Source organism: Aquarana catesbeiana, linkage group LG09 (assembly GCF_042186555.1).
Source record: "Aquarana catesbeiana isolate 2022-GZ linkage group LG09, ASM4218655v1, whole genome shotgun sequence".
NCBI lineage: Eukaryota > Metazoa > Chordata > Amphibia > Anura > Ranidae > Aquarana > Aquarana catesbeiana.
Genome location: NC_133332.1, coordinates 53,170,564 through 53,191,018, shown reverse-complemented (window position 1 = coordinate 53,191,018; position 20,455 = coordinate 53,170,564). Strand labels below are relative to the sequence as shown.

The 20,455-nt window shown below is 44.4% G+C and overlaps 1 protein-coding gene across 2 annotated transcripts in view; it reads left to right on the top strand.

Annotated features, from left to right (window-relative positions):
- Nucleotides 1-4,511: 4,511 nt before the first annotated feature.
- LTBP4 (latent transforming growth factor beta binding protein 4) overlaps nucleotides 4,512-20,455 on the top strand; it is a 288,242-nt gene continuing 272,298 nt past the window's right edge. Inside the window, exon 1 of one of the 2 annotated variants that reach the window (XM_073598500.1) lies at nucleotides 4,512-5,585. In XM_073598500.1, the coding sequence (XP_073454601.1) occupies nucleotides 5,299-5,585 (287 nt within the window). In that variant the 5' untranslated portion in view covers nucleotides 4,512-5,298. The remainder of the gene's footprint in view (nucleotides 5,586-20,455) is intronic. The other variant, XM_073598501.1, reaches the window with a different exon arrangement.

The window sequence follows — 20,455 nt, the reverse complement described above, 5'->3', positions numbered from 1 at the left end:
ACCTCCACTGGCTGGGTCCTGGGCTTGACACCTGCTGAAGTTTCCCAATTCTTCACCGTCCCTGGTTGTTGAGAATACTGCTCCGGTACTTGCTTCAGCTACTCACTGTGGTGCCCGGTAATAAGGTGGTTGGTCCCTTAGTGGCGACAGCTTCCCCTCTACCTCCGACCATGACAGGTTCCTTGGCCAGCAGAACCATCACTTCTGGTTGGACTGCAAGCCGCAATCCCCATCCTATGCTGATCTCTTGCTTCTGAATAGGCCCTCAGACAGCCTAGCAGCCAGATGAGCCCAGAATAGGCCCAAACTCCAGCATAGCAACTCGGGCAATACAACACACGTCCACCCAGACAGCCGTCCAGGTGGCAAAGAACACTGATCACCTGACTCCACCCAAATATATAGGTTCTCCCAGCATGCCAAGGGGTTTTCTGCTAATTAGTAAAATGTCAAGAAGACAAAACAAATGTTGCAAAAAAAAATAGGAAAAGCTGTAAAAAAAAAAACCTTAGTGCAAAAATTCCTTTCACAGTTTTATCCTGTTTTAACTAGAGAACTATGACCAGCCAATAGGCTAGGGGTAGGCAACCCTGGCACTCCAGTTGTGGTGAAACCACAAATCCCATCATGCCTCCGCCTCTGGGAGTCATGCCTGTGGCTGTCACACTCTTGCAATGCCTCATGGAACTTGAAGTTTCACATATACAGCTTGGAGTGCCATGGTTGCCCACCCTTCCAATAGGCAAAAATAGAGAATTATGACCAGCCAATAGGCTAGGGGTAGGCAAACTTGGCACTCCAGTTGTGGTGAAACTACAAATCCCATCATGCCTCAGCCTCTGGGAGTCATGCCTGTGGCTGTCGGACTCTTACAATGCCTCATGGAACTTGACGCTTCCCAACAGCTTGGAGTGCCATGGTTGTCCACCCTTGCAATGAAATACTAAGGAGTTAGCTCTGATGAAGAAGTGCTGCCGCAAAGTACATTAGCCAGTATATTAGAAGTTGGCCTTCAAATGGAGCACTAATGGACAGATGAGTGTATTCCTTGGTTGATGAGAGGTTCCTTATGGAAATTTCTTATGGAAATGAGAGAAGTGTGTCTTTTTATCACTTCTTATGATTTAAAAAGGAATTTATTTTCACCAAATCAAGATTTTTTGAGGATCTTACACTGTGCCAGTGAGCTCTCTGTTTAATTTACAATTAGGCTGCGTTCAAATGCAGCTAAACTCTACATCTGGACACAGCAGCACTCCATGCAATGGCAGCATACAAAGTGGATGAATAGCTGTGTCCACTTTATATGCTGCCAAAACCTCTGTGCTTAGGTGCAAACTTTTTGTGTCCAAGGCCAGTCAAAGGCCCTAATAATATATAACTGCTGGTAAGAACAGTTACATGCAAATAGTGGCCAAATTTATACAGGATACAAACTTAGCTGTGTGGCTGCTGGACACAGATAACTTGGCTGTGTGGCTGCTGGACGTAGATGTTTGAACACAATGCGTGAATGGGCCTAATTTCTCCACTAAGGATGAACTCTGGCGTGTTCGCAAGCTGCACGTGCCGAGCCCGCCAGGAAGTCGGCACTGCACAGCGCTAATCACAAGCAGTGAGACATTTCCCGATGTGCGGCTGCAGAGATCAGGAAATGCCTGTGATTAGCGCAGCACAGTGCCGACTTCCTGGCGGGCTTGACACGTGCAGCTTGCGAACACGCCAGAGCTCATCCTTATTCTCCACCTGCAAAAATCACAGATTCTCACTGGTGGCCACCCATCTGAATGAAGCTTAAGGCAGCATCTCATTCCAGGAAGTAGATTCTGCATCTGTATGCCTGAATAAAGGTGGTGCAGTCCTTCTGGAGTGACATGACGAATGACGTGACATAAAACCTGTAACTATTGTACCTACACAATACTTAGCATATATGAGGGTTCTGCTGTGTGTAGCCACCGATGTCCCAACAAATGGAACAACTACTTGAGTGGGTGATCAAGCAGGAAGTTAGGGAGTAATCCTCAGATCACTAGCTGACTTCCACAATAGCAGCCAGACGTTAGCATAGTGGTCGCATAATCGCTGCTTACATCTGGCACTAGAGGAATCCTACAGATGACTGACTTCTCTTCTGCATTTGGCTGCTAGCGGCCATCTTTGGGGAGCCTGTGTCTGATTTTGGAATGCCAAGCGGATAACCTCCTGTGGTCACATTGCAGCAGGGCAGCCACCTGACTCAGGACCCAGCAGCTAGTGGAAATGACTAAAATAGCAGTGCCTATCTTGGGCATTTTCAGGTTCCACGGGGATCGGACAGGGATGTTATATATACATAATTACATTGGTCCATTCGTATCTATGCAAAAATACCCATTCCTGGAATTCAGGAGGGGAGGTGGTAAATCCACAGCTCAACTGCATTTTTTTTTAAAACAACTGTACACAAGCCCCAAAAGTAGTGGAATAAAAAAGAAAGACAACTACTCAATTTTCATGAACAGACCACAAGGTTCAATTTAAAAAAAATTAAAAATGTTGATTTCACCCCTTTAAAAATAGGTCCTAATGCTTTTTCATGATCCCTCCCATTCCATGAGGCTTTCACACTGTATTTTCCTGTCTTTTTGTCTCTTTGTGTGTCCCCCTGTCCCCATTTCTCCATCTTTCTTTGTCTCCCAGCGTCCCCCTTGTTAAAATGCAGTGTGGCTGAAAGAGACAGGTTTACACGTCAACAATATCTGTTGTGTCCCAATGCCACATAATCGCCATCTGCCCCTTTGTATGGAGCATTGAAATGGGGATGGAGGCGGCACCTCCCAGCATGGCACTTGGCCGGCCGGGGACCAGAGAGGAATCTTTTTCCATGGCACTGTTATGGCAACACATGCAAATGAACCTTAAAGTAACAGTAACCACTTCTGAACAACACAAACAGTGCTAAGCTAGACCTGAGATTCTTTGCTGCTATCGGAAAATTTTAAAAAATGAGTTTTTCCTGATGTCTGCCTTTATATTACAGAGTTCAATGCGCCCCCAGTCGTCTTAAGCACCTGTAATCCTAAATTCCCTTTGATGGTGCTGATAGGGTGAGAAGAAGGGAGGGGGGCACAGGCAGAGCTGGCCGGCCATTGGCGAGCAGTGAAAGCTGCACAGTGTAAGAGGAGAAGGAATTAAAAAGATTTCTGTACTAAGTCTCAGAAACTGAGAGGGAGAGAGAGGAAGAGGAATAGGAATTAGCATCTGACAGTTTGTTCACTCTTTCATCTTCTATTAACCCTCAGACACATTTGCATCCCTCTGTACTAACTCCCTCCTCTCTAACTCTTTATTTAATAATTCTGCACCCTAGTCTAATTGTCTTTCTCCAGTCTTTCTCATGTGGTTTCCCATTTTACCGGTTTTCAGATTGTCTATTTCTTTCTATCTTATCTCTGTGCTATCAGCCATCATTTTAGATTTAATTTCTCCTGTGTCCACTCTATGAATTATTTCCATTTCTATCTTCCCTGTCTACATCCTTCTGTACCCATCTTTGTGCTACCTATATCATTCTGTATGCTGTCATTTTGGGTGCCGACTCTTTGGTAAGCTACCTTCTTCCTGTCTGTGTAGTTGACTCTCCTGCCCTATGTCATCCAAAATGTTTTCTGTCTCCTGCTTATCTCCTTCTGTAAGGTTTCCATCTACTGCATCCGTCTTTTTAATTTAGTAAGTTTTTTTTCTATACTATTCTATAAGTTATTTTATATTTAGATCCCTGTGTAGAATATCTGTAGGTCACTCTGTAAGTTCTCATATACTTATATCTCTCTGTGGGATCCCTGTAGTTCATTCTGTAAGTTCTCATATACTTACATCTCCCTGTGGAATCTCTGTAGGTCATTCTGTAAGTTCTTCAATAGTTAGATATCTCTGTAGGTCATCCTGTTAGACTTCATATACTTACATTCCTCTGTGGGAACTCTGTTGGTCATTCTGTAAGTTCTTCAATTGTTAAATATCTCTGTAGGTCATTCTGTAAGTATTCATATACTCACATTCCTTTGTGGGATCTCTGTAGGTAATTCTGTATGTTGTTGTATGCTTACATTCCTTTGTAGGATCTCTGATGGTTCTTGTACTTCAATCCCTTTGTGGGGTCTTTGTAGAGGTCATTCTGTAGGTTCTTGTACATTTAGATGTCTCTGTAGGTCAGTCTGTAGGTTTTTGCATACTTACATTTCACTTTAGGGTCCCTGTAGGTCATTCTGTAGGTTCTGATAGATTTACATCTCCCTGTGGGATCCCTGTAAGTCATTCTTTAAGTCTTCATATGCTTACATTCCTCTGTGGAATCTCTGTAGGTCATTCTGTAGGTTCTCATCTACCTACATGTCTCTTTGGGAACTCTGTAGGTCATTCTGTATGTTCTTCAATATTTAGAAATCTCTGTAGGTAATTCTATATGTTCTTTTATGCTTACATTCCTTTGTGGGAACCTCTGTAGGTTTGTGTATATTTCAATCCATTTGTGGAATCTTTGTAGGTCATTCTGCAGGTTCTTGTATAGTTAGATATCTCTGTAAGCCATTCTATAGGTTCTTGCATACTTACATTCCACTTATGGTCCCCATAGATCATTCTGTAAGTTCTGATATATTTCAACCTCTCTGTGGAATCCCTGTAAGTCATTCTGTAGGTTCTTGTAAACTTACATCCCTCTGTGGGATCTCTGTAAGTTCTCGTGTTTCCATTACTCTTTGGGATTGCTTTTGGCCATTCTATAAGTTCTCTTTTATTTCCATCCATCTTTGAGACCTCTGTAGGTCATTGTTTAGGCTCTTGTATATTCATATCCCTCTTTGGGATCTCTGTAGGTAATCCTGTATGTTCTCTTATATTTACATCCCTTTGTAGGATCTCTGTAGGCCATTCTGTAAGTTCTCTTATATTTCCACTTTTCCATCCCTCTGTGAAATCTCTGTAAATCATTCTGTAAGTTCTCTGCCTACTGTGTGCATCATTCTCATTGCTGCCTACACCCAGCTGCATTCTTTATGATTTTCTTCTCTATACTACATTTCCACTGTTTTGAATGTTTTTTTGCTTGCTCTCACTTCTCAGTCCAAATTTAGGTATTTTTTGTGGTGTTTATTTCTGAGCAAGCTCACTCAATTCCAGTTTCTTCTCATTGCCTCCCTTGTCTACATATTTTAGCTTGTCATTCCTCACCTCTGTGTGTTCTACTGTAAGCTTTGTCTTTCTCTTAACATTCCTGTAACCCAAGTGTTCTCTTATCTGTACGACTTGGCCACAATGGTTTTGGTCACTAAGACTATTTTAATGTGGCTGGTTGGATTTTTGGGTCTGCAAGGGCAGGGCCAGCACCTGAACTTGATTCATGAGTCACAAGGGAATCAAACATTGGTCTTGGAAATCAACGCAACCATTCGTGAATTAAAAAATGCTAGCCATGGGGAAACCGCCCTCCAAAACACAAATGAAACAAGACGTCTTAACCGTTATGGTGAAAAGGTGAAACTCACAATCAAGCAAGACAATTTGGTGAAGAAATTACATTTTAAAGGATCCAAAAATTCAAGGTAAGAGACATCTGTAGTCTTATCTTTCTGTATTGAAGTATAAGGTGTATGTGTTGTAGAAGTAGAGGAAGGTTTTTCTTGATATCTTTATCTTACTTATGGGCACACAGACAGCAATAATATGCAGGAGGCTCTGATTTTTTTCTCAGGGTTTGTTCACATATGCTTTGATCTCTGAAGAGAAAGTTGTGCAATAATGCCTCTTGCCTCCTTACTGCCTACTTTAACACCTTGAATCCAATGATGGCATGCTGCAAGAGCATGCACTGCATTTGATTGTGGGGCACTTACAGAATGGCTCCATTCACTTGAATGAGTCACACAAGGGGGCAGTAATTCAGCTCAACTGCAGTGTTTTACTGCCCCTTAACTCTTAGTGTGAAATACTTTAACAATACTAATAGCATATTTCCGTGAAGATTGATTCTGAGTGGGAGTGACTGGTTCATTAAAAGCACCTGTTGCACTCTCAGTGTTCTGATGAGAAAAAGCTGCAGGGTCTACATCCCCTTAGAAATATTTTGCCCCTTTAACTAAAATTGTAATTCATATTGCAGGGGATGTCTAAAATGTGGCTTATATCAGTGCATACTTCTGGGAAAATCAGTGAGCCAGTCACACAAGCAGGAAATTACATTTTTGGGGGGCAGCCTCCATCCAGGTTGCCTTATTTCATTGAATTTTACAGAAAAAATGGAAAGGTAATTTTTTAATAACATTACCCACCCGAGCTCCAGCAGGTTTTACCCCCTTCATGACCAGGTCATTTTTTGCTATTCTGCACTGTGCTAATTTAACTGGTAATTGCGCAGTCATGCGACGCTGTACCCAAACAAAATGTATATATTTTTTTTCCCAACAAATAGAGTTTTCTTTTGGTGGTATTTGATCATCACCATTGTTTTTTTCTTATTTTTTATAATTTAAACAAAAAAAAAAACGAAAGTTTTGAAAAAAAAAAAAAAACAATATTTTTTTACTTTCTGCTATAAAACATATCCAATTAAAAAAATGTAAAAATCTAATTTAGTCATACATTTAGGACAAAATGTATTCTGCTACATGTCTTTGGTAAAAAAAATCCCAATAAAGCCGTGTACACACGACCGGACTTTTTGACCGGATTGGTCCGACGGAACAAATCCGTCAGACAATCCGACCACGTGTGGGCTTCATCGGACCTTCAGCGGACTTTTTCTGTCGAAAATCAGACGAACTTTTGATTTGGAACATGTTTCAAATCTTTCCAACGGACTCGAGTCCGGCTGAAAAATCCATTCGTCTGTATGCTAGTCCGACGGACAAAAAAGGACACAAGGGCAGCTATTGGCTACTGGCTATGAACTTCCTTTTTCTAGTCCCTTTGTACGTCATCACGTTCAAACCAACGGACTTTCGAACGGACTTTAGTCCGTTCGTGTGTGGGCAATTCCGGTCGTTCGAAAGTCCGTCGTAACTCCATCGAAAGTCCGTCGGAAAGACTGTCGGACCTTTGATGCTGAAAAGTCCGCTTGTGTGTACGTGGTATAAGTGTATATTATTGGTTTGCGTGAAAGTTATAGTGCCTACAAACTATGTTATAGATACTGGAATTTTTTACATTTTTATACTAGTAATGGCGGTGATCAGCGACTTATAGTAGGACTGTGATAGTGCGGCGGACAATTTGACACTAGCTGATGCTGGGTGGGAGCTGACTTAAAGACACTGATATCATTAGTGACACTAATACAGTGGTCAGTGCTAATAATATACTCTGTCACTGTAATAATGACACTGGCCTGGGAAGGGGTTAACATTTAGGGGCAATCAAAGGGTTAACTGTGTGCCTAACAATGTGTAATGTGTGTACTTTTTACTAAGCAATGTGCTGGATTTTACTCCCTGCTTTGCAGGGAGAAAAAAAACAGCACTTTACTGCCATTTGTAGAGAGCCCTGTGTTGTTTACCAACACAGGGCTCTCTTCTGTCATTCATTCAGCCAATCGGCAGGTCCTGACCTCAAATCATTGATCGGGACCTGCTGATCGGGATGTGCTGGAGGAACGGCAGCACAGCCTGAGCAGCGGGCGCATGTGCACATGCCCCCTACGCGAAAGAGCCAGATCACATACATGTACATGATCGGACGTATTGGTGCCGCTCTGCTGCAGTATATCTGTGGTAGGTGGAAAGCAAGGCTTGTGTAACAATTGTATATGCTATATTCTTTTTTTTTTTTTTGCTTCATATTTGTTTTTTCACAAGAGTGGTGTTACCCTTTAAGCTGAGGTGTGGGGCTGCGGCTCTGTCAGGTTAACAGTCACAGGGCTGCTATCTCTGGTGCTAGGGAACCCTTGCAGAGAACTGACTTGTCCTCTGTACGGGATTCAAGCTGCACAGGACTTTGGGCGCCATCTTGGGGGGAGCTTGTGTCTGATAGGATACAGAATTCTCACAAGATTTTGGCAGCCATATTTGGGGGAGAGGAGTCAATTATAACCCCTGCTTTGGCAATGAGGGGAGTTCTGCAGTATGGTGAAATTAAGTAGGGCGAGAGACCTGTTTTTGAGGGACAGATAGGCTAAGCCTAGGCACAGGTTCCTGCGGAGAAGGGACAGTCTAGGGACAGCCCGGATACGTACCTGGTGATGAGAAGAAGGAATTTCTCTGCATGTGATCAGCATGCTGGCATTGGTGTGCACAGCCTATTGCATTTGGGTGTACACCCCAGATCACAAACACAGAGCAATGGACGGTGTCAGAAGAGCAGAGATTGGTGTCAGTAGGGTAGTGGAAGGTGTCAGTAGTTTTTTATTTTTATTATTTAAAACATTTTTTATTTTTTTTACTTATTTTGTACAATATTACTTTATTTTTATTTTTTTACAATTTTTTTTGGAGCCCCATTGGGGGGCTTTGGTGAAATATCAAGGGTCTAAACATGCCCTGATGTCTCACTTTTGAGACAGAAAAAGGGACTGAGAACAGAGCTTCTCCAGTCCCTTTCTCTGCAGCCTGGACAGTGAACGAATGGGAAGTGCTCTGTGCTGAGCGGCTTCCTGTTCATTCACAAACTGAATCACAGTAAACAGTTTACTATGCTACAGTCAACAATGAACACAGGAGTGATCAGTACAGATTACTCATTGTGTTCATCCAGAAAAGGAAGGTGCAGATAAATGAAATATTTACTGGTCCCTTCCCCTACTCTCCATTCTGGAACATCCCCCGCAGCAGCTGAGTGGAGAGGAGAGGAGGGAACTGGCAGCACTGCAGGAGGAGACAGAAAGCAGGGGGAAATCTGCACATGGGGTGATTAGGGTGTGCCCAGGCATGGGTGTGCCTATGCATGCCTCTATGGAGTTAATCTGGGGCAGCACAGCATTCCTTTTAGCAGGTTTCAGTGATTGGTCACCAGCATGTTGGATGTGGACCAGGTGCTTAGTTGTTAAAGTGGATTTTGGAAGACTGTTTAAAATTATTTTCCACTGCAGATTCCTCACAACAGAAAATGAAAGTTTTAAGGAAAGCTTGTGTCGCCTGATCCCTCTGCACCAAAGCCATACATAAGCCTTGCCCCCAGACCCCCAAAGCTAAAGTGTGCATATTTCATTTTCAATAAGTTTTTATGTAAAGTTGAGTAAACAATACAAATAAACTCAAGGCGAGTATCGAGGTACATACCATTGTGCAATACAAAGACAAGGTCCCTCTGGGTGCGTATACATGATGCTGTACAAGTGTACAGTATATAGAAGCTTCAGGATGATGCTTTGAAAGCTAAAGATGTCCGGAAATGATTGTGTAGCACCCTGTAGATAAAGTCGGTATGTACGTTGACACATGCCTTCAAGGATCAAGAGAGAGTTCCACAGTTGAGTTGCCTAGTATCCAGTTATATACGGGAACATCAAATTTTCTGCACTTTAAAAAGCTTTTTGATCTATGGGTGTAGGGGAGCCTGGGGACCCCTCGTGGCTCAGACAAATAGGAGAATAAACTTAGAGCAGGGGTCTCCAAACTGTAGACTGTAGGCAACATCCAGTGCACTACAAGATTTTACCCTGCCCGCAGTAACTTGTCCCATATGTGCGATTCCATAATGCAGGTGGGCTGGCCACCACCACCATAACTACCAATGACAATGAGCAGCCAGGAAGGATACATGTTGTCATTTGTTGCTCTGGTGGACAGCCCAATCACTCCATGGAGACACATGATGCTGATCTAGAGCAGCAGCATCCAGGATCATCCCAGCATTCAGGATGGAACCTGCTCTACCTCCCACCTTTCATCCAGATATTGTCTGCCTCCCACCCTGTACCAACCATGCTGTGGATAGAACATCTAATGTAAAAGGGGACTCTGATGTGAAGGGAGGTCTGATGTGATGGGGGGGGTTGATGTGAAGGAGGAGCTCTGATGTGAAAGGGGGCCCAGATGTGAAGGGGGTCTTCTGATTTGAAGGGGGGACTCTGATGTGAAGAGGGGACTGTGATGTGAAGGGGGGCTAAAATTTGAAGTGGAGTCTGATGTGAAAGTTGGCCCAGGTCTGAGGAGCGTCTTCTGATGGGAAGGCAGGACGCTGATATGAAGTTGGGTTCTGATGTTAAGGAGGGATTCTGATATGAAGGTGGGTATCAGACTTCTACGTACCTGACCGGTTAGTCCACTTGGGCAGAGGGTGGTCTCCCTTACGTGTCCGACTCGCGGCCCCTGGTAGAATAAACAGGGGGCACGGGAGTGCGGAATGGTATGAGAGCCTGGCAGTAGGATCCAGATGCTGGGAGGTAGGCAGTCCTTAAAGAGCAGGTATGTAGGCTGGAACACAGGAAAACGGGTGCTGAGCAGGAGCAGAGCAGGCAGGTCAGGGCACAGGCAGGGTTCGGCAACAGGCGGGCAGCGAGGTACAGAGGAGCAGGCAGAAGCGGAGTCAAACAGGCCAAGGTTAGGTGCAGGCAGAAGTCAGGGGTATCCGAGTAGCAAGCCGGGTTTGTCAAGAGATCAGGAACACAGGTACAGGTAACAGGAGCAAGGCAAAGGGGAGCTGATGAATAGGCAGCACCGAGCAGAGTGCACAGCTAACCTAAATAGGCCTAATGGCGCCAAACGCCGCACACGTGCGCGCACCTCTGACAGTGGGTTCTGATGTTAAGGGGGGGACTCTGATATGAAGGCGGGTTCTGATGTGAAGGGGGGACTCTGATATGAAGGCGGGTTCTGATGTGAAGGGGGCACTCTGATATGAAGGCGGGTTCTGATGTGAAGGGGGGACTCTGGTGTAAAGAGGGGCTCAGATGTGAAGGGGAGTCTGATGTGAAAGGATATGAAAGATAGCCCAGGTGTGAAGGATGTTTTCTTATGTGAAGTGGGGATTCGGATATGAAGGCGACTTCTGATATGAAGGGGGAACTCTGATATGAAGGAGGGTTGCCTCTTAATGGGGGACTTGAGGAGAGCTCTGACAACCAATTTGATAATGTAATCTGTGACTTCGGAACTTGTTTTAAACATGTGTTCTCATTTATCCAGCAGAAAGCTGTAATGCTTTCAAAGTCATTCCTGGCTGGCACATTGATTGATTATTATTCTTTAGTGCATTGAAGCTGCTCTAAAAAAATTCTCATCTTCTCTCATAGATCCTTGCACATTTTCAGGCACTTTAAAACCCCAAACAGGGGTAAAGGACTCCTTTAGGATGAAAGCATGAATAGCTGCATACTACAGGAATCAGCACCTGTTTTTGTAACTAGCAAATGGCTCCAGAGGAGGTAACTGTATAGGTAAGGTAGAATAGTCCTTTAAAGCTGCAGATACACAACAGAAGATGGTCAGATGTTCTGAATACCAAAATACCTTTTGTTTTTTTATTTAGCAATTTGGGTACTATCATGCATGGGCTTGGATTGCCCAAATAGGCATGTGTATCCATGGGGGATACACCTGTAGAACCCTCTAGTGTGTGCTAGATGCAGGATAGGTTCTGTAGTATAGATTTGTTAGTGTGAGAAAATTTAGTTTAGCTCAGGGCTAAGACTAAGCTGTGAATCTGGGTCAGTGTTCAGTGAGTCAGGGCTGGATGACTTATCCTGGCAGCTCCTCTGGTGCCTCCCCCCTGGTCTAGAAGGTTGTAGAAACTTCTAGAGCTAGTGGGTGGAGGTTAGGAGGAGTTGCCTAGAATATTTATGAGGGCCTTAGCCAATCCCCACTAAAGGGCTGGCAGGGGGCAAGGCTTACCTCATAAATAGGCATGGGCCATCCCAGCAGGGCAGTCGGGAGGAAAATGGAGATATAGTGCTGTGGAGAATGTCGGTGGCTCTCTAGGGTACCCATTAGTCTGGGGGGGGGGTGGCCCTGGGCCAGGGCTCAGGTGCTGGAAGGATCCTGCTATAACACATGGAGGATGCACTTCCTGGAGGCACTGGAGCAAGTGAAAGGACAGTGTGAGTAGAGCAGCACTACTGGGGACTTACAAGGTGGGAGACTGCTACATGTAGCCAGTTCTCCCTGAAGACCAGGGCCAAGTCTTCATCCGTTCTCTTGCAGATCTCCTGCAACGTCAGCCGGGTGGGCTGGTGAGTGTCATTCTGGAGGACTGTGGGGAGAAGTTAGCCTGGAGAGCCAGTGAAAGGGGCAGCTGCAGCCAGGTGGGTTGGCAGTGCCTGAAGAAATGGTGTTGGGATCAGTAGCCACAGGAGGGAAAAAGTACAAGCTGATCACTGTGTTCTTCTACACAACAAGGGGCTTCAAGTTCCTGCCTGCAAAGGGCTACTGCTAAATCTGACTGTGCCTGTCAGATCGCTTAACAGTGATCCAGCTGGAGACTGCAAGTAAGTCAAGTGCAAGAGGAGTATCAAGGAGATTGTATATAGACTCTATGTAGAAAAATGTCCCTGAAGTTGATATTATGATATTATTATGAGTTGTTACTGAAGTCAGGTGGGCATCCCATAACCTTCCATCCCCATCCAAGTTATTAACTCTCAATAAACCACAAAAAAAACAAAGTTACGGACTGTTCTCTGTCTCTGGAATGCCAGTGAAAATTTGGTGTGCCTGGCTGTGCAGGGTGGAGGATCCCAATTCATCTGTGGCCCTTAAGGGGGTGCGCTACACACCCATTAGGCTAACTTTATCCTTCAAGAAAAAAATAGTGGTCAGCCACAAAAATCCCAACCCCCAGTATTGGCTGTGGAAATTTTGGTCCTTCCTACAGGGTGGCCATACTGTTAAAGAAGTTGTAAACCTCCATTTTCAAGTTGTACCTGTAGGGAAGCCTATAATAAGGCTTCCCTATAGGTACAGTAAATATCTCCTAAACGTGCGCTGTTTAGGAGATATTTACTTTGTACTGTGCCAATGATGTCTTCACAAGCGAGCGCCATGACTGGCGGGTCACGTGCACATGCGAGGGAGTGACGTTACGCGAGTCCGGCCAGTTACAGAGCCGGAATCTGCGGCCCTGGAAGGAAGAGGGACAAACATGGATGCGGCCTCCAGCGGGGACAGCACAGACTTTGTTTGCAGGTAAAAAAGTACTAGCACGTTATGCTTTTACTTTGCAGGGAACAAAAAAGGAAGTAAAACCCATCAGGATTTACTTCCACTTTAACAGCAATGTGACAGGAGTTTCAATAGGGCAACCCTTCTCAACAACAAAGTATCCCTCGACTTTGGTATATTTTCCAAAAAGGCTCATCTACGTTTGTGAACCAATGATCTCTCTGTATTCAGAAGAACAGGTGAACTCCATCCAATAGAACCATGTTGTATGGCAGCGTTCTTTGCGATGGTTGGCTGATAGTAGCAAAGCACAGACTGAGAGGTGGCGCAGTCGCCCGCTTCCAGTACAATGAAATGCAAGCTTTTGCCACATTTAGTTGGTGCAATAATAAGGATAGCTTATATAGTTTCATCGAAATCTGTGCCCAAGACAGCAGAAAAGCCTGTGCCTCCGATGGCATCTTTAAATCAGTCAATTTATAAATCCAATGGCGGACTTGTGTCAAAAAATCAGAAAGTATTGGGCAGGACCAGAAGACATTGAGCCTATTAGTGCCCTGTTAATGGGCTTCTTCGGTAGGCCTACTGAAGAATCTCAATTACAGGGCGCAACGCGTATATGAGGGGGAGTCGAGCCTGTGACGTCACTTTACTTACCGGTCAAGGTGGTGAGTTGGCGAAGGACGATTGTTATATCTCATCCTGTGTTCGTTTTTGTGTTAAGTGTTACCATGCTTAGGGGATATTAAAGTCTATATGCAGAAGTACACTATGTTTGCGCTATTGTTTGCATGTGACTTTGCATGAGAGCGGGAGCCAGAGAGGAAGAGTAAGGAGGTAGCCTCTCTATTGATTGGAGGGACAGAGGAGCTGGTTTTAGATGGCATACAGTGGCAATTATTAAAGAGGTATGCAAGTTACCTATTGTTGGGAAGTGAGCATGTAATTCACCTGGGGATGGAAGAGCACTGAAGTCATATGCTTTAGAAGACACTGTGGTGCTGAAGAATTTGTAGAGGAGGTTTGATTTCACCTATTGCCATAGGATATATATTTATTATATTTTATTCATTTCAGGTACTTATATAGCGCTTATGGACTTAATTATATGTTTATGGACTTTGGGAAATTATAATTGAATGCATTAGTGTGTTGAGCTGCACTTCATTGTTGTATTTACATACTTCTAAATAGCATTGATGGTGGAACTATGTAGACACCATCAGGCAAGAGATTATTCATTGTTCTAGGAGCCTCTGGACCAACCATGGTAGAAAAAGGATGCCCTTGAGGGTAACGGTTACAATACACATACATTTCCAACGTAGTAGAAAAATTTTAGGTTGAGTTTGTAAGAGGGTCTTCATGGTTGGCTGAATTTGGCACCAAAAACACAGGTCCCTACCCCCATTCCAGCCCTGCTAGAACACTGTCCCTCCTGCTGAGGCCAAACCCTCCGCCATCTTGTGCCCTGCTCCATGCCAGAGGCCTCCACACAACATTCCTGGCCATAGACCTTTATATCCCTAAGGAAGAAATTCCACAAGAAGTAGTTTTGCTGCACTTTACTGGTGGTATTCAGGAAATGGCATTACAGTCACATTACAAGGACAACTTGACATTACACAATCACATTTAAGGGACGGTCCACAGTAGTCACAAGTGAAAGCATATGCGGCACCTTTAGCAGCCATCTTACCATAGTCTCTCCCTTCAAGTCCCACTCCATAGCTCTACCAGCTGGGTATGCTACCTGCAGTTTCTCTTCTGATCCCAGAGTCATTAGTACTCACTCAGAGGGCTCTGTCTTGCCCATTAGGCCTTGGGCATCCAGCTCACAACTCTCCTGTGGTCGTTCCAGGGATAGGATTTCTGCAGTTGCTCCTAGTGAACTCTTCACACTTTTGCTGGGAATTCTGCCCTGAGCACAGCCTTGGCTGTGCCCACTATATCTGCATATGTGTGAGCTACTTGGCTCCCATGCCCCATATGCCCTAAGGCTAATCCCTACATGGCTTGTATATGGGCCCTGACGCACCTATGACATCACTGCAGGAAGGACTTCTCTAAAAGGGGAGTTACCACTTGCTTGTAACTTTTACCATGCTGTTTGGGAATAGAGCCACCTAGTGGCAGACTAGCTAACTGCACCTGCTTACAAGCTGATGACAATCCCTCTCTTTTGGGAAGAAAAGGGATCAGTCTATTTATCACTCATTAATAGCGTTCACCTGACAGCCATGTTGGAGAGCAGAATATAGCAGGTTGTAGCAATTAGTTTAAAGATAAGCAAATGTCTGCCAGTCTTTTAAATTTGGCTAAAATTAGCCAGACTGATCAACAATCTTTTCAATGTTTAGGGGTACCTTACCCCCTTCATGTTTTTGTAGGATTTTACTACGTGCTTCAGGCTCATCTATTTTACTTTTACCCATTCAGAGACATCAAGTCCAGCCTGCAGTTTATTTTAGCAATATACAATCTCTCCTTAAGCCCTCAAGTGTCTGTTTATATTGGCAGCAACAGTATAACACCCATCATAGTAACAGCTTATAAAATCTTTCCTAACAGTATGTACAATACACAATGGTCTGAGTAATCCGCTGTCCTGGCCTTATTTATTTCAGGGAAGTACAAACCCATATACATATTAAATCCCACAGTGATAACACATGAGTATTGATAATAGCCATAAGCCTGCTCCATGCTGGAAATATTGAGACCGATAAGAGTCATTATTTCTCACGTAATCCGAGGATGATGACAGATCAAACCTGATTTAACCATAACCAGCCCCAATTTGAAAAATGTCCCAAGGACAGCAAGTTATTCACCTACAGCAGAGGTCTCCAAATTTATTAGTATGAGGGCCACATTGTATGTATTAGAAATGTCCATGGGACAAATAAAAAAAATAGTTTAATAACTGAATCAATGAAATTTAAATGAATGAGTTTTTTGTAATCAGCATGTTATGATTTAAAACAATGGAGAAAAACTTCAGCAGCTAAGCAAAGAAATTCAAAATAAACCTGAGACCATCGCCACTTACATAAAAGTTCCCATCAAAGGCCCCTGTTGAAGTCCACCATACATCAAAGTGCCCCTTAAATCGGGGTCCCCATCAGAGTTACCCCTTATATCAGAGTCACCCCTTACATCAGAGTCACCCCTTACATCAGAGTTACCTCTTACATCAGAGTCACCTCTTACATCAGAATCCCCATCAAATTTGCTGCTTACATCAGTGCCCCCCCCCTACAAAAGGGTCTCCATCAGAGCACCCCTTACATCAGGGTAACCATCGGAGTCACCCTCTACATCAGAGTCCCCATCAGTGTCTGCCCTTACATCAGGTTCCTCATCAGAGTCACCCCTTACATCAGAGTCCCAATAAAAGTCACCCCTTAGATTAGCATCCCCATCAGAGTCATCTCTTACATCAAGGTCCCCATCCGAGTCACCCCTTACACCAGGGTCGCCAACAGAGTCAACCTTTACATCAGGGTCTTTATCAAAGTCCCCTCTTACATCAGAGGCTCCCCCTTACATCAGTGTCCCCATCAAAGCCCCCCCTTACATCAGGTTCCCCATCAGAGTCACTCCTTACATCAGAGTCCCAATAAAAGTCATCCCTTAGATTAGCGTCCCCATCAGAGTCATCTCTCACATCAAGGTCCCCATCCGAGTCACCCCTTACACCAGGGTCGCCAACAGAGTCAACCTTTACATCAGGGTCTTTATCAAAGTCCCCTCTTACATCAGAGGCTCCCCCTTACATCAGTGTCCCCATCAAAGCCCCCCCTTACATCAGGTTCCCCATCAGAGTCACTCCTTACATCAGAGTCCCAATAAAAGTCATCCCTTAGATTAGCGTCCCCATCAGAGTCATCTCTTACATCAAGGCCCCCATCCGAGTCACCCCTTACATCAGGGTCGCCAACAGAGTCAACCTTTACATCAGGGTCTTTATCAAAGTCCCCTCTTGCACCAGAGGCTCCCCCTTACATCAGTGTCCCCATCAGAGTCCCCCCTTATATCAGGTTCCCCATCAGAGTCTCCCCTTCTATCAGAGTTCTCATTACAGTCCCCCTTACATCGGGGTCCCCATCAGACCCCCCCTTACTTCAAGGTCCTCATCAGAGTTACCCCGTATATCAGGGTCCCCATCAGAATCACTTCTTACTAGGGTTGCACCGATACCAGTATCGGTGCTGATATTAAGCATTTGCACGAGTATCGGTACATGTGCAAATGCACCGATACCTGAAACCGATACTTTCAGGCTCAGTTGTTTGAGCTGTCAGTGGATCTCCCCCACTGACAGCTGAAATGTAAAAAAAAAACCTGCAATTAATGGTTGTTAAAGCAGAGCGGCACCGAAAAAAAATTTTTTAAAAGTCAGCAGCTACAAATACTGCAGCTGCTGACTTTTAAAACATGGACACTTACCTGTCCAGGGCGCCCGCGATGTCGGCACCCGAGGCCGAAGCGTCTCTCCGTCCTCGGGTGCTGCCGCCTCCATCTTCGGTAAGGGAATCAGGAAGTGAAGCCGTGCGGCTTCACTTCCCGGTTCCCTACTGCGCATGCGCGAGTCGCGCAGCGCAATACGAATGGTCCCTGCTGCCTCTGCCTTATTAAATGTTCCTCTGTTTATCCCCTTATTAACCATTCATTTACTCTAATCAGCCTTAATTAAGTCCCTTTTCTACTCCATTTAATTATTATTTTCCTGCCTTTTTTTTTTAACGTTTCACATTGAAAAAGCGCAATTTTTTTTTTTAAAAATCTACTTTTCATTGCTGACAGCCGAAGATAAAAAAAAAACAGTTGCGGTAGGTATCAGTAATTGGTATCAGCGAGTACTAAAAAAAAAGTATCGGTACTCGTAAAAAAATGGTATCGGTGCATTCCTACTTCTTACATCAGGGTCCCATCGGAGTCTCCCCTTACACCACGGTTCTCATTAGAGTCCCCCTTACATCAGGGTCCCCATTAGAGTCACTGCTTGCATCAGGATCCCCATCAAAATCCCCCCTTACATTAGGGTCCCCATCAGAGTTCTCCTTACATCAGGATCCCCATCAGGGTCCCCTCTTACATCAGAGGGCCGCATACAAATCTTGCAATGGGCTGGATTTGGTCCGTTGGCTGTCGTTTGGACACCCCAATCTAAAGGGTAACTGGATAGAGATTCAAGTCAATAACACCTTGGTACTTTTGATTGTGAAACACCCCTAAAATATTCACCTACCTGTATTTCCATAGTTTTACACTAATAAAGCAAAAGGTGCTTTTTGGTATACTGCATATGCAATGTCTCTGGGCACAGATAACCGCTGGGATAGATCATCCACTATCATTTTGCAGTTGCAGTTTCCAAGCATGAACCTCAGAGCCTTAAAAACATGTAGGCTTATTACATTTTGTTTGCATTTATGTTGTTTTAACACATTTGTCTTTTTTTTTTCTCATGTGAATGCTGTATGGCTGTTCAAGGTCTGCACATACATTGACTTACATTGGTGACCAGTTTCCATTCGGTATCCATTAGATCTGCACTGTGGCTTCTCTTTAACCCCTCCATCCATTCAGAGCTTTTTGAGGGATTTATTGAGAAATGCCCATCTCATTCCCTAGACAATCCCCTTCTGCAGATTGTTAAACAGATACCAGATTTAATTAGCATTAAAGTCCTGGCACAGCTCTGGACTCCCAGCCAGCAATATCCAACTTGTCAACATGTAGCACTAATCCTCTTAGTGACAGAGGCACGGAACTGCGGCACGATCACGTTATCTGCCTGTCTGGTGTTCCTCTTACTGTGCTCATACTATGTAGACGGATATTGAGACAGAAAGTGCCCTAATACACATTCTAAGCAGATTAGACATTAAAGCTGAACTCCAGACAAACAGCTAAATATACAAATGAAAAACACATATATATGATAAAATATATAATATGCCTCGAAGAACCTATATTTATGTAGCTTCACTCAAAAACGAGTCCTAAAGTACATCTGAACCCAATCACTAAAATCTCACAGTAGCATTGACTCGTTAAGTGTATTTAAGCTCAAAACCAAAATGTAATATATTGCTTCTTACCGGTCCCTAGGTGAGGTGGCTGCATTCGTTTTCTTTTTTCAAGGTTCGTATGCCTTACTGTCACCTGGTGAATTTGTGAATAACACACTTCCTGTCCCAGAGGGGCTACATCACCCCTCCACTGTATCTAGGGAGCAAGTCATGCTTATCTCCCAAGGCTTCTCTGCTGTTATGGAACACAAACATGTCCATGTCTCTTCATCTACATTACATGTGTAGCACTCCCCACGTAGCAGCTGCAAATGAACAGGGATCCCCCCCTCCTGCACATCCAGGCATACAGAATCTTCACAGGCACGCAGACAGTCCATAGCTTTGTTTTTGTTGTTAGGGGTTAACAACTTAACAACTTGGATAGGGATAAGAGGTTATGGGATGCCTACTTGTCGGCAACAGTAACTTCAGGGACATATAGCTATGTACAACTTTAAGTGCTTCAGGCAATGCTAGCCCACCTGGCTGCATCTGCCTTTTCCCTCAGCCGTCCTGGCTGCTTCTTCACCAGCCTGCCCGGCTGACTCTCTACACCAGTCCACCCGACTGACTGTTCACCAGCCCACCCAGCTGACTCTTCACCAGCCCACCTGGCTGATTCTTTGAAGATATCCCCGGACAAGACTTAAGGTCACCGCTGATTTTAAGGGAGACTGGCTACATGTAGCAGTCCCCCCCCCCCATTTATTAGTCCCCCACAGTGTTGAATACTCACTCTGTCCTCTCTTTGCTCCCATGCATCCAGGAAAGCCTCCTCCGTTTTGTTTCAGTGGCAGGATCCTTCCAGCACCCGAGCCCTGGCCCACAGCAGGACAACCCCCTCCAGACTAGGGGGTACCCCTCAAGACCAACAACAGCCTCCTGAACACTGTATCTCCATCTTCCACCCAACTGCCCTGCTGGCCTGGCCTATGTTTATTTATGGGGTTGTCTCTGCCCTCTGCCAGCCCACCACTGTGGATTGACAGAGGCTCCATAAATATTCATGGCAGCCCTGAACTCCAGTGAACCCTGACCCAATTAAGACCCACAGACTGTGACATGAGTCAGTTAAATTTTACTACTCTGCCTCTACTAGGAGCACACACTAGAGGGTGCTACACATGGGGGTAGGGAAATCAGTAGCTTACAGAAGATGACTAAGAAGAAACATAACACTACATTTCTGGCAAGATGAACAGGAATTTTCTGTATTTGTTGAAAATGTTCTTAGCATGAACAAAAAAAAAAGCTATAAAAAAGAAAAAAGAAAGCTAATGGAGCCACCACATCTAAGGACTG